The sequence below is a fragment of the Stegodyphus dumicola genome, chromosome 10 (assembly GCF_044657685.1).
Source record: "Stegodyphus dumicola isolate Sdum_Otavi_A_Nest chromosome 10, ASM4465768v1".
Taxonomy (NCBI): Eukaryota; Metazoa; Arthropoda; class Arachnida; order Araneae; family Eresidae; genus Stegodyphus; species Stegodyphus dumicola.
In genome coordinates, this window is record NC_140777.1 from 169,096,669 (window position 1) to 169,112,413 (window position 15,745).

At 36.3% G+C, this 15,745-nt stretch overlaps 1 protein-coding gene across 3 annotated transcripts in view; it reads right to left on the reverse strand.

Moving 5' to 3' along the window:
- The window catches only part of LOC118201024 (acetoacetyl-CoA synthetase-like), a 113,713-nt gene that overhangs the window by 52,575 nt on the left and 45,393 nt on the right, over positions 1-15,745 (reverse strand). For all 3 annotated transcript variants that reach the window (XM_085825854.1, XM_085825853.1, XM_085825855.1), the window contains 2 exons: positions 10,355-10,436; positions 8,892-9,045 (listed from right to left, as the gene is read on the reverse strand). In XM_085825854.1, the coding sequence (XP_085681980.1) occupies positions 8,892-9,045; positions 10,355-10,436 (236 nt within the window). The remainder of the gene's footprint in view (positions 1-8,891; positions 9,046-10,354; positions 10,437-15,745) is intronic.

A 15,745-nucleotide genomic window follows, 5' to 3' on the forward strand; every position in this document is an offset into this window, starting at 1 on the left:
TAGCAGGTGAATGCGAAATGTCTTGATTGGGAAAATGCAGTAAACTATGGTGTTTTTTCATGCATTTTGAACAGCTGAATTCTGAACGACAGTTCTTTGCAGTATGAGTCGGATTAAAACCCAAGCAATTAAAGCATAATTTATGTTTCTTAACAAATTCAAGACGTTCACTTACAGTCATTTTCAAGAAAGAATTACATTTATACAACTTGTGAAAATTGATACTTTTACAACAAATACATTTAAAATCTTGACCTTTAACATTTGACACTAAGGCAGTCACCTTTTGAATAGGTTGACCCTTTTTTGCATTAAACACATTAGATTGTAAGGATCTTAAGTTTTACTAACGTTTATTTTATTTTAAATCTTTACTATCACTTCTTATTTTCTACTTCCGGCCAGAATTATAAGCGTGAAGTTTTTTGATTCTTTGTTGATATATGCTAAAAAGTTCCGTTTCTAATTTCGCACGATCCCTTACAACAGGGAAGGCTTTTAGTAGGGCAGTCTTGAAATTTTCATAAGTATAGGTGGGACTTCCTGCTTGACCCAAGAGACTTCTGCCGATACATTTGAACCAGTTAAGCGCTTGGCCCCTCAAAGCGCTGGTAGCTAAGGTAACTTTTTGAAACTCGTGCACGGGGTAGAGCATGAAGTGGTCATCCAATTTTTCCAAAAAACTGGTTACCGGTGAGTTTCCATTAAATGTTGCTTCTGGTTTCATCGAAGCGCGCATGGTCTGGACGATGTACCCAAATCCTTCCAGGGCGGCAGCTGGCATTTCTGGATTCTGAGCCGTTTCTGCAGGCAGCACAGGTTCTTCTTGAAACTCGGCCATGGTTATTCTTCTTCGGGTCCCTGTTCGGGCGCCACTATCAGGTTCAATGTTTCTTCTAATCTTCTTCGGGAACATACAAGGACCTGACTAGGAACAGAGAGCTTACTAAAGCTATGTTCACTAATTGTAGTAAGTAGACAGGATACAGACGAAGGGTATGCAAACCCCTTTATTTTTTCTTTATATACAATGACTTCCGTACTTCGGAATACAATGACCCTCCACTCGGGGTCTAACGCAAAAGATATCAAAATAAAACTAAACTCTAATTTAACTTTAGAATAATACACGTGGAAGATTGGCCTTATAATAACAGGAAGCGTATGTAGCACAGAGACTGTGAACACTACAATACGTTTAATTTATCAAGAGGATTAAAACCTCTGGCCTGGAAGGCAAATAGCAACTGCGTAACTTCTAAGGTAAGCGGCCTGCGTTGACTTACTGCTTCCTCTCTTTCGCTTGGCAAAAAGGCCACACTTAAATAAATACTTGGCGTTCGCCAGACAAACTTTGCATAAAAACCTTCACGCTTATAATTCTGGCCGGAAGTAGAAAATAAGAAGTGATAGTAAAGATTTAAAATAAAATAAACGTTAGTAAAACTTAAGATCCTTACAAGATGACTTTGACGACTGCAAAGTTCTAGCATGATTTTTTAGAAATGTAATAAGCTCAGATAATTTAGGTAACTCACTTGTTTTTGAATCTCTTTCCCACCAAAGACGAGTGGAAACATCCAATTTTTGCAGCAAAATATATGCAAGAAATGTTTCTGCGAATCCCTCTATTTTTTGGTCTAATATTTCCAGAGACCTTACACTTTCATTCACTGTGTCTACTAATTTCAAAATAGAAGACGGGCTTTCATTTTGTATGGGAGAAATTGACATGAGAAAACGCTTTATCTGAGCGAAAACCTGATCACGTTTATTGGAGTATCTCTCTTCTAAAAAATCCCAAGCAATTTTATAGTTATTGTCACAAATTGTGACTGATTGAATAATCCTAGCTGCTTCGCCATGAAGCGATAACTTCATATACGAGAGCTTTTGGGAATCCGATAATGCATTATTATTATGAATGCTTGAAATGAAAAGATCCCGAAAGCTTAACCAATCTTGAATATTTCCACTAAAAGACGGCAAGTTTAATTCAGGTAATTTCATACCTTGTGCACTACTGGTATTTTCAATCTTTACATTACTTGCATCTTTAGCACTAAATTTTGACATTTGTCGTTTAACCTTAACCCACAAAGTATCAATACTGTTTTGAACAGTTTGTTGTTCAGTTACATATTTGTCAAACTCTTTTTCATCAACTATTACAAATAATTTATCAAAAATATCTGAACATTCATTATTAAATTTTGCACATTTATTTTCAAAACGTTGCAACTGAAATTCATCACAATTATATTTTTCGAAGTCTGATGTCGCTTTCGTTATATTTGACTTTAAAATTCTTTTCTTAATTAAAAATGCTTCCATAATTAACGTTAATTAATAATACCGAACATATGAGCAAATTCACTTACCTCCGTTTGAGGTAATCCAAATGAACCCGAAATTTGTAAATCCAAACACACACTAATTTTTATGTCGAATGCGAAGTAACATATCACACTTTTTTTATCAATTCAACACTTCACCTTTAAGCTTTTTAACCAGCACTTTATCCATAGGCACTAATCTTCCTACCGGGTTGCACGGACCACAAAATATGTTCGAGAATAAACATACTCATGAAACACAAACACTAAGCTTTAATGGACTGTAGCTTTATTTCTTTTAACTTCTGTTTGGATGGACACTCTTGCCATCGCATAGGTGCACCTCTCAGCACGCAATCAAGCACACTAATAATGGCCGCTAGCTAACCACGTTGTCGTTTTCTCCCATCGTGGTTGCCAGATCACTTCTGCCTTAACAATCATTATCAGCCAGATTCAAGAGACTTAAGAGGTTATCACATCTGGCGACAGTCCCTGCTAGACGGGACTTTTCTGAGAACGAGATTCTGGTAGTGCTGGTTTCTTAGAAAGAGGACTGGGGGGATTCTTAGAAAAAAGAGCTCCGCTGGAATGAAGTCCCGCCTAGCTACGGAAACGATGTAGCGGCTACGAGGGATTTTTTTCAAACCTCACCGAAAATACCTTGGCTGGACCTCAGTCCCGGATAGAGACCAATCAATCAGACGAAAGTTCTGCTTCTAAAGCCTCACGTGATCCCAATCTGAGCGATAATCAATTAGTGTTTGGCGTTCAATCTTTGTAGTAAGTGAAAATGGTAGCCTAGCTAAGTGGGTTTCCTGGAAATGTGCGGGTTCTGAGAATTGTCCCTTTCGACGTCAAGTCCCGCGTAACAGAAACATAATCTGATTGGGATCTTAAGTTTCCAAATAAGATATTAAAATAATAATAGAATTCTAGATAACAAAGCATTCTATTGAAGAAAACATGTTATCTCATAAGCTACAGCTGTCACAATAAGGTCAGAAGGAAAAGAAATACAGTAAAATGAAATAAAAAAAGTCTTTAATAAAGATACAAGATAAGATCTACTAAGATAAGGGATGCCTTCGTGGAGCATTTTCTAAGGAAATCTGGTTCGTATACACGCTACACCTCGGGAAAATCACGAAAATGCCCATGCAGCCAGCCCGTTCGCTGGATTCAAACTTCCAACCGAACTACAGCAGTGTTCCGCAGTTTTACCCGTCGGTAGACGAGTATGGGTATAAAATGACAGTTTCAGAAATTGAAAGAAGTAGTTTTCATCAAACCGCGCAGACGATATAGTGGTTAAGGGAGCTGACTGCGATACTGAAGGCTTGGGTTCGAATCCCGAATGTAAATTGTCTGTCATCTCATAGGAGGTAATAGTGGTCGCCTGTTAAGTGCCTTCATAATAAAATGGCCACAATTTTCTCTCTTAGAATTTGGCCAATGCTGAAAAACAAGCAAGTAGCCGCCGTTCGATAAAAAAAAAAAAAAAAAAAAAAAGAAAGTTTTCATCGATGGATTCAATAGAATATTTGACTGTTTTACGAAGTAATATGAAATCTTTTACGGATAGCTCAAAATACAAAAAAAAATACTCTTTTCACTGTTTATTCTAAATCAACACAATTTAACTCTCTAACTACCTGATTTAAACTCCGTTTACGCATAAGATAAAATAAATTCATTATGATAGTCAACAAATTAATCATTTGACATACTCTGCAAGGTAACTTAAAAAGGATTTGAAATGAAGTTACACATAAAGTAACAAACATCCTCTTTTCCAAGTATGAAATCTGTTACAGCCAAATATAAAATAAAACTGAGATTTTGCAAATGATAACGTAGCAATGTTATCATTGCCGTTTGTTTCATAAACAATCTATCGTTGTGCGATCTCTGAGACCTTAAAAGCCTAAATATTACAATATTTTTCCTCTTTAATATTTTTCATGTGAAGGTGTTTTTCATTGAATAGCTCTAATTTGTTAAAAAATTTCAGCCGAACCAAAGCATGACATTTAACACATTTTAATCGATGTTATATTAAGGTAAATAGATAAGTTTATGATAAACAGATAAGTAAATGAAGAGCTAAATAAATAAGTTTCAGAAACATCAGTCCTCCCCGTGCGTTATATAATAATACCTATGCAATAAACTAAAAGAAATAAATTTCCACAATATGTTGCTGAAAAACTGTTAACTTGATAAGATAAACGATAATACCAGAATTGTTTGGTTTATTTGATTGGCTGCAAAACAGTCGAGAGTAATTTGCCTAAAAGGAGGACTGCCTTCATGGCAAAACTCTCTAAGGGAAACTGGGCAGGAGAAAAACCACGAAAACACCCATACAGCCAGCTCTTCGCCGGAATTTGAACCTTAGATCGAACTACTAGTGTTTAACTATTTTACCGCTCGGCCGCTGGTGGACCAGAATCACGTCATTATCAAGTTATTATTTTAATACGTGTTTATAATTATCTTAAAGTGATATCTTTAGTTCATTGCACATATAACGACAAAATAATGTAATTTTATTTTTAGCTAGTGTTATTCGTCCATAAAACAATTAAAATTATTTTAAATAAAATGTCTGAACATATCTATCATTGTATACATTATAAACAAGTTTTATCTATTAAAATAAAATAAGATATATGACTTTAAAATTCCAGAAACTCTTATATGTGGTTAAACATTTAAAGATAAATGTTATTTTCTTATCTTAAACGACAATTAATTTATTAATTAATTTTATTAAATGAGAACATTTTATGGTAACCTAATCTATTTATACACTTTAATGCAATTATTTAGAAACACAATGAAAATTTACATAACCATCACCTTCCGTAGAGCAATAGCTTATCTCTGCATGGTCATTATCTTGCCTATGAACCACTTCCCAAAGTGGCCAGTATTTCTTAGAATATCAATACAGGGAGGTCATAAAAAAGACTTCCCCGATGTATGAACTCCTAGCGCCCTATCCGCTCCACCAATCGGAATGTAATTTCAGATAATGTTATTTGAAGATAAGCGCTCGAGATTGTGATGGTTTAAAACATTTGAACCCTCACGATTACAGTTATAGCAAGTGAAAAAATTTCGAGATTTTCTAAATGCAACACCCACGTTTTTCCTGCGTAAACTAATCAACTCATTAGGAAACCATAAATGTAGTTGAAAAGAAGCACGCATGACGAAAGTTGCCCACTTAAAACAAAGAAGAATATTGTAAAGGACAAATGACAACACAGAGAAGAGGTGCATTGACGCAGTTTGCATACTTCACAGGGAGAGACAGTAGAAGAACCAATCGCAGAACACTATGTCAAAAACACTGCTTGCAGAAAACCTTTAATAATCAGAGTGGAAAAATTGTTTCTTAAGTCACATGTTCGAACGTGTGAAGAAGACGGCACTTAGAGGGTAACAAAGAGGTGAATTGATAAAGCGGTTTTATCTGAACGGGGGAAAACGCTCCCGGAGCAGTGCGAGTTTACCTTAAGACGAGCTTGAAGTTCCAAAAAATGTTTCTGATGAAACTGAAGGAACATCTGATAGACCGCGATCCGGACGCTTAATGGCAAACCGCACATTGAGTTGATCAATGTTAACGAATTTCGCTTACTGCGCATGCTCAGTGGTGTACCGCTGACGAAAGAGAAAATACTGGCGACTAAGCATAAGCAACCCTACATAAGCCTGTTCGTCATGTAGGTCTTATCGACTCTTTACAATTGCAACAGTCCATTTCATTTACTTACAATAATTTATTTGACCTTTAATTCAGTAATTTAAACTAGATTTAATCCTTAATTTGTTAAAGTATATATGAATGGAAAGCATGGTAAATATTCAATTATTTTTATTCCTCAGAAGTATAATCAGCTAATATATCTTGGATTGTTTCTTGTTTTGTAATCCTTTTTTAAAGAAAATTTGGGTAGTTTACAATCGACATATACACTCCAAGTAATGAAGCAGCTTACAACCTGATACGTTTCAAAACCTCGAATTGTTTGCGCCCAAGATAACACAATATCAACCATATACCGTATTTATCAAGGAGGTTATCTTCTTTTAAAATTGCTCCTTGGTATTTATTTTCTTTTAAAATTGCGCCAAAGTCGTAACTCCGCCAAATTCTCATTTGGGCATGCGCAGTACGCGAAATTCGTTTAACATTGATCAACTCAATGTGCGGTTTTGTTACGCGATCCCCGGACAACCATGTGTTACTGTTGAAGTTGTTTCGAAAGCATATAATACAATTACAATTAGAATACAATACAAGATGCATTGCATACTAAAGATGTGTCACCCTGAGTCTGGATGTACCGAAAACTCCAGTCCTGAAGCTTTTGCTCTCTGTTTTGCGGATCTTTCCTTACCAATTCCAGTGCGTCCAGTTTTTGCAACCTGGAGACAAGCAGCACAACACAATAAAAGTGTGTACGGCACCATCACATCGGCAAAATTGGTACAGTTCTAGCACATTAACTGTCCAGAGCATCCCTTGCTGCGCTGAAAGTTTATTAAAAAAAAACTGACGGCAGGCTCTCTCTTTCACTTTAAAGAGCCGTTGGTGTTTAATGCGTAGTATTACGAATGAAAGTGCGAGAATGTTAGAGAACAAATAAAACAAAAGGTTTTGCATACATATATATTTTATCTTTTATTTATTATATCTATTCATTCAAAATGACCCTATACAAAATTGTTCGATGATACATAATAAATAAGATACATAATTTAAAAAGTCTTTGTTGGTCAATGAAGAGTTTACTGTAGATACAGATGTTTCTATTGTTATAATTAAATTTAACATTTGCTATTTTACATTTTAGGAATATAACTGCAAACATCTTCTCTGAAATCATTCTATTAAATCTTCTCTGAAATCATCTTAAATCTTTTCACCGAATGTATCCACAAGCCACAATCCAAGATTGAATACCCAAGGTGATACTGTGTTACACGACAACCCAAGGTGTTATTGTGTTATACGAAGTTGATACACCTTTCTCATAGTATCGTTTATTATATTCGTTTAACAAACATTTCTTTCTTTTGTTTGTTGCACATTGTCGTATCCTTTATTTTATTCTGCTTCTCTTTGCTTTGATCGCCTTAATTTTTCCTTTTTTCGAAGTCTTTATTAATTATTTTTGGCAAAATAAAATAACATACAGCAAAAAATACTCGAACACACTGACCGTCTACGGGCGACAGTCTACCAGACGATCTTGCCACTTGACGAAATAAAGTAAAATACAGCAAATACCACCCGAATACAATGACTGTCTACCAGTAAGATCTTGCCACTCACACGCGGCCGTGCACGAGCACGGAGGTTTTTCATCACCAAAGTTTTGGTATTTTTGAGGCGTTAATATGCGTATACCCTTTGTACAATTTAATTTTTTTTATATTTGCTTATGTGTTTTTTCATCTATCTAATGATGTATTTAGATTAATTGTAACATTTCTAGTTTTGAAGATGTAAGCATTCGCGCCCACCTTAAACAACGTCCTAATTTTCGCTTTCTTCTCAGTCCATTATGGAGGAACGTAACCTTACGTTAAAAACGAAGTAAAAAAGGGGAGTTACACTGCTTTGTACATTCTTCCTGAAACATGTTTCAGGGACTAAATATGGATTTTCACTTTGACAACAATATGTATAGAGTCTTACAAGAAATCCTAGCAGTATGTCTTAGAGGTTCAGTTGATCGGTGGCACACATGATGTTGGTTACACAAGTGTCTAGGAATGCGGTGTCAAGAATGGCTCAACTCGAGACTTTGGCGTTGGAGCACTATTCTGAAGACAAGCAACAACGTGTCGACTTTTCGTTTCTTTTTCCTCATCAGTTATGAAGAAGATAGCAGGTGGCCGTTGTGGATATTTATGGACGGATGAAACGTATTTCTCCTTAAGTGGGAAGTAAACTCCAAGAACTTTTTGTACTGGGCTAATGAAAATCTTCATGATGTGACAACAGTGCCTTTACACGAAGCTAAAGGGACTGTATGGTGCGGCATCGCAAACATATTTGTTCTCGGTTTGTACTTCCTTGAAGTGGTTATTTCCGCAGGTATGAAAACGTGTTTCATCATAAGTGTTCAGTATGCAACAATGCTGTGGAATTACGTATTTCCAGAATTTCAGCAGTGAAATGTTGTTCACGATATTGTATGGATGCAAGATGCTGCTCTATTGTTTTAAATCTTCACAATCTCGAGTGCATACCTTCAAATAACAATATCTGAAATTGCCTTTCAGTTGTTTGAGCGGATTGGCCACTAGGGGTTCATATTTTTATTAATAATTTTGTGACTACACTACAGCCATTGCTATTGAATATAACTGTCTAAGACGGGCACCTCTGTATGAGACCAAATTCATATAACACCGTGAGAGGTTGTTTTGAAAATTCTTCACTATATTTTGATGACTTAAAGCGTCATAAATGAGAAAGCTGTGAAAAGAAGTTTGATTTTGGTATGAATATTAATTTTTTCTACTCACCCCGAATGAGCTGATTAAGGGCTTAGGTAATCCCGAGGTACCGGATGTATAACTGATGAATACAGGATGCGAGAACGAGACTTGCTCGAATTTTAAAGGCGGAACAGTGCCATCGGGCTCTTTACCCATTTCCAGGAACTCTTCTAAGAAACAGCTTAAAAAAAAATAGCATCAACTTAATTATTTTATTTATAATGGCTTAGGAAATTTACAGCAGCCTGCACTAAGATTACATTACTCTTACACTACAAAATGTGTACATGATTGTACACATTTATTTACATGATTGTACTATATATTTCATACAAACATGCATGCATGCTCTTACATATAGAAGTAGTACATCTCAGCGAAACCTCTTACGGCGGCCACATCCCTAAGACGACCATCATTGAATTAAACTAATGTTTTAAGAAACTAATTATAAAACGATATTGAACATCACTGATATTCAGATAGAACATCACTAATAGTTTTCAAGACAAAATCTCCACAAATTACTAACTCCTCTGCAACCGTGTTTGATCGTCTTAAGCAGGTTTTGCAAAAATTCTGGTAAATTTTTTAAATTCATTTGTCAATTCACTCTGCGTAGAAAGCTCGTGTAACTCGGATGCAAGGTAAATGTTTTTACCCAGAATTCTGTTGCCCGAGCCCGAGTTCGAATCCCGAAGAAGGTGAGGATGTTTGTAAATGTGTAATGCTGCATAGGGGACTCAAAATATGCAGCGAATCGAAAGTCCCCTCGAAAGGTTGGTTGTAAGGGAAGAGAGGCTGGGAAATTCTCGGGTCCGTCCGCCTCCCAGAGTGCTCTTCTTCAAACCTGGGGCGGAACTGAGCAAAGTCGTACTGTCACCTGTAAGTTGTCCAAGGCTCTTGCCAAAGACAGATGCAATTTTGCCTCCTTTGCCACGGTGAATTTCGCGAGCTTGCTCTCATATCAGATAAGCGAGATTAGTCGCAACAACGTAGAATTCCGTTAACATGTTCTTGGTTCGAATACAAGGCGATGTTTATTCTTTCAAAATACCCTCCGGAAAACTCTGCCATCTTATATTCGTAGTTTAATATTTAAAAGCTATATTAAGACAATTTATAATTAATTCCTTTACTTTAAATACTGAGTTGAAAAAAAATTATTAATTTCACTTCACAATGACGTGTTATCAGAATCACCTATTTATCTTCCATTTCTAATGCCTTCGGGTTCATATCATTATTAGCATTTTGTGCCAATCTTTCGTTTTTTTTTTTTTTTTTTTTTTTTCTTTTTTTCCAAATATTTCCATTTTACATTTAGGAAATAGTTAAATTTGAAAATAACATTTTATAACGTTACAAAATCTATAACATATTTTAATTAGACTGAGAATATAAATGAAATGTTTTGCATATATTTCAAATTTAAAATCATTTCTGATACAAAATATCATATGGAATTCAGAAGTACGAATACAGCGTACCTGTTCTGGATTTTGCTCACATCTTTGAATTTAGAGTCCTCCTTCGAAGGCACGATAACGATTTTCTGAAGATCAGATAGTCCTATAATGGAGGAAAAAACTTTTTTTTATTTTAAGTTTTTAAAATCAGCTTTTTATTATATTTTTAAATCGTTCTTCCCGTCATATATTTCGTAAGACAGGTTAAAACGTAAGTAAAAACTCCTAACCGTTACCGATATTAATGATTTTCTAACTCACTGAACTGAGATTCAGTTTTTGGCAATTTATCGCAAAACAGAAATTAAATAATAGAAACAATGCAATAGTACTTAAATACCAATCAAAGTGTTAACTGAACTCTACTAAATGCAGTTCTCGGAAGAAATAAAATTGAAGTAGAACTAAAAGTCGCGAATTGCATTTTTTATGTATCAATTAAATTATAATTGTTAATAGAGTAGGAATTCGAACGCAATGATATCCAGTAAAAAGATAATTTTCTCAAACCGGGTATTGAAATGTACGTTAAAGGTAGGTTGGTTGGTTGACCTTTATTGGCACAAAATCTTGAAGGTTTGCACCAGACGAAAGGTGAATAAAATCCAATATGCACAAACACACTGTATAAGATGAATTATTGAAATGAACCTGTAATGATGATGAAGATATGGAGAAATGATTGAGAAATGCTCTAGCAACAGTTAGAGCAGGATAAAGGGGAAAAAACTTCAAATCATATGGTAAAAAGAGATGTCTTTTAAAAATCTTATGAGGTTGATATGAGGGTTTCTTCCAATGAGGTCTGTTAAGTTAACATTCGTAGAGTTAAAATAATATTCACGTTTCTGATTAAAAGTAGGACAGTAAGTTAAAATCTGATTGCCTGAAACGGCAACGTTTCAAGTGCCTCAAATAGGCTCATTACCTCCTTCCAAGAGATACTGATGTGTCAATCTGCAATGACCAATTCGTAGGCGAGTCAACAGTACATCCTCTTTTCGATTCCCTCTCGACTCCCAATACTCCAAATTGGGTTTTACCTGCCTTAATTTGTTCAGAGTTGGCATTACAAGAGTTCTTGCCACCTAGACAAGATCTTTGTTCTGATGCATTTCCGTATGTCTGTAAAACGGACATCCTTTTCTGAGGTAATATCAGCAAATTTTGCTGCGATATCGGCGAGTTCATTGCCTTTAATGCCAGCATGTCCAGGCACCCAGCAGTACACAATAGAATAACCCGCGTTACTCAAACGCAGGTGGTACGTCAAAGGAACCACTCTTTTCACTTGTTTGCTGATAATGGTGGCTGAGACCCACTGGACTGCATTAGCATCTCCGTCAAAAGGTCCCATTATCAGAACTATTTTTAAAACTGGGCTGATATGACATGCGATTTTGAAACAATAGAGTTTGGAATTGCTTTTGAGCTGCCTTGTCGATCCTGTCTCGGCAAAAGGGCTGCCGATTCTATGCAATGCTAGTTCTTTGGCGCACTTCTAATTCTACTACAGGCTGAACGCAGGTACGTTAAAAAGCGAAATTAAGGCATTCTGGCTTTCTTTGCCAATAACTACTCGTATTCCTCTACATTTATAGCTCGACATCCGCTATAACGTTTTAAGTACCAATTTAATTTGCATACATTCGAAATATATTTCGAGTTGAGTTGGTCAGGAGAAGCAAAGGACAGGAGATTAGAATAGCATTTGTTAATTGAATATAATGAAGCAAAGAATAGCAGAATTGAAAGAGTGTATAGAATGTTTAAGAATATATATATATTTAACAAAGTTCAAATTGAATTTAAATTTTGAAAATATTTTATATAAAACATCGGTTTTCTATTTTCTATAATATACTTGTGAGTTTCTTTACTCAGTTTATATAAATTTAATTTTTCTTCATTTCCAGTGGCAGAGAGTAAGACAAACATTGCACAAATGAAACTGAACTTTTATGTGAAGATTCAACATAAAAAAGTCAATATATCATCAATTGGCCTCTACACCGTTCCCATACCTTTCCACCTTAGAGGCTCCAAGCAGCACCGGGCACCTTCCGATGTGGGTCTTGTCCATCTCTTAATTTAAGCTGCAAAGTGGCCAGTTTGAAGAATACTAGCACGATAGAGATGCTCGCCAAGCAGTCGTGACCAATTTATCACGAAAGTTTAAAAATGTTTCTCCAGTTTTCCTAAACCTGTCTTCTACATCCTGTTTCACCATAAGTTATTGTTGGTGTATGCTTACACAAACTATAAATTAATATTTATCAATCTTTTGAAAAAACTCGAAGCACCAAGGACTTTTGCGATGGTGACGAAATTTGGTATGCAAAAACATCTTGATCGAACAGGCAAATGATCAACGTTTAAAGGTAAATGAACAGGAATTGCGATCATCGCGCGCATTTCTATTGCGCAATTCGCAAAGTATAAAACCAGTCACAGAGGCAGAAAATTTATCTTTTTTTCTTGCTGCTATTGTAATTGCGTAAAGTAGCAACTGAAAAGATGCCATTACAACAATATCGAAGACCTTACAGACAACTAAACGACTTCGAACGTGGTCGCATCGTAGGGTTGCGGGAAGCTGGGGGTCACACCAAGCAATAGGCCGCCACCTGCTGCATATCGACAGTTCTGTGCAAAGATGTTGGCAGCAAGGGTTGTTACAAGGAAATTGCCGGCGAAGTGAAGGCTCTGGAAGGCCAAGGATCACAATTGCGAGGCAAGATTGCGAGGCACAATTGCGAGTGTTCGCCAGGCCCGAACCGTCCCAACGGTATCATTGTCAATTATTCAACGCACTACACTCAGGTCTGTACCTCCCGTGGTACCTTCCACCATCTCACGGCGCTTATCTGTTCATCTCACGGCGCAGTTACCCTCACAGAGGCCTAAGGCGTTTGTCTTTGACACCTCAACATCGGAGGAGTCGTCTGGAGGGGTGTCGCAGCCGATTATCATGGCTGCCAACAGACTGGTATCGTATAGTGTTCGATGAATCCCGCTTCGCTCTTGAAGCAGATGATCACCGTATTTGTGTCTGGAGAGGATGGGGCCAGCTGTTCCAATCAGCCTTTGTTTTACAAAGGCATGTAGCCATAACCCCTGGTGTGATGGTGTGGGGCGCTATTTCTTATGACAGCAGGTCGTCTTTAGCCATCCTTCGTACATCTTTAACAGCTCAACGATATGTTGATACCATCTTAAGGCCGGTTGCATTACCCTTCATGGTACGTCATCCTGGAGCCATTTTCCAACAAGATAATGCCAGGCCACATACCACTCATATATCTCTAGACTGTCTTCGTGCGGTTGATACTCTTCCTTGGCCAGCAAGGTCACCAGATCTTTCACCAATCGAGCATGTCTTGGACATGGTAGGCCGCCAAATTTGGGCACCCGAATATATCGCAGATCTGGAGAGACAACTGATGAATGCCTGGCAGAATGTGTCGCAGGATGACATTAGGAACTTCTAGCAATCCTTGCCTCGATGAATTCAAGCATATATTGCCGCCAGGGGCGGTTCGACCAACTACTAATTTGAACACTCAAATGGTGATTGTAACAGGTAGTATGATTTTTTAATCATTTTATTATCTGTGTATGAGCTCTACAAGTAGTGAATTTCATCAAAAACAACCACTTCCTTCATGGTGCTTCGATTTTTTTTTCTTCAAAAGAGTATATAGTACACAATTTACGAAACATTATTGTTGTATAAGATAAATTAATTTGAAAATGTTTGTCTGATTCATTACTTGCCAAATTCATTGTAAATGGTTTGAAAAATTTACGATTTCTTCAAGCTAAATTAGATTTTTTTCTGTTCATTATTGCTTGAACAAACAAACACACACACACACGCGCGCTCGCGCGAATACAAATTAATAACCGCCTAAAGATTAGCCTGAGGATTCAACGAAAATGTGATGGAAAGCAACGCGTTGTCATCTTGATTTTGTCGTACAGATAATTCGTGGTACGGTATAAATATAAAAAACTAATACATAGCATTCACGTAGCTTTGTATTGTAGAGATCAACCCATGAAACAAGCACATGGAATATCAAGTGTTTTGTTTTTGGTGAAGTTTGATCGCTTAAAGATTCCTGCCCATATATCATCTTAATATTTGTAACAGCTTTTACGAGCTCGTAATATGCAATTCATTCTGAGCTCTGTTCTAAATATTTAATAGGAAAGTTTAAACGTTTCTCATTTAATTGGTTTCGATTTTCGTAGCTGTCTTATCTTAAATTCTTCTGCATAATAATTTGCGACTGCTATACCCACTTTCTCGCCATTTGAAGCAATCCTTTATGAAAAGATATTCTCGGGCACTTCAGGTTTTTCATCTTGATTCACGAGGAAATTTTCCGAGAATTCCAAATTTTGCAAGAGTGAAAATCTTTATTATCTTTGAGTATCTTTGATAACAGCCACAAAACTGGAAATTCTTTACTTCAGGTTGCCTGTTGTCGAATTGTGTAACGTTTTCTCATCTCTTGTTTCTGTAAACCAACGACTAGTTCCTCAAGTTCCAAACTTTCATCTAGAAATCTTTGTTTGTAACTTTCACTTAATCTTTTTATCTGAGAATACTGAACTTTGAAAAAGTTCAATGCTAATCTATAGCATTCGTTTATTAGCCAACTCACAACCGTCCCTTCCTTACTAGGTTTTAAAATCTTGCATTTTCTGTCCCATATTTCTAGCGGAGAAAAATGAATATAATTTCTTTTGTAAACCAAGTACCTCAACAGACAGAAGAATTAAGGCACAATAACACGCCGAACAAATACTAATTCAGAAGTCAAACAACAAAAATCAGCGTTATATTTTCAAACTTTTCACAAGACTTGTTTCGATGGTTTTTCCGAACCACCATCCTCAGCTGCAAAAACGCAAATACTGAAGTCGATTGATCGTAAAAAGAACTGAAATTCAGCTGATATGAAAAGACTAGCAAAATGTTTAGGGGCTGATTTATTTAAAGCTTGTTTAGATGGGATTTTTAAATTTAGCTAGCTGTTCTAATCGAGACTTTTGAATAAAATCACAGTGAAGATTCTGTAGTTATTGGAGCTTCAGGACGGAGCGGAAATCGGCAATTTTTAAAGGAGTGTAGAGTTCCTCACTTTGGAATTCTAAGTTAATGTTGGAAGTGAAGAACCTAAGAACTGATAAGTGAATAATCGCTAGAGTTCGGTGGCAAGAAACAACAAGATAGAAGGGTAACTAACCCTTTATTATTCCAATAATATTTAACAAAACTCCGCCTGGGAGTGTACAAGCAAAGCCCGCACTTGGACTTGAACTTAAAAGACTAAGAATTAAACTAAAACTAAGATTAACTAAAGAAGTATAGCCGAAGCTATCAGAGCGTAATAACAGCTT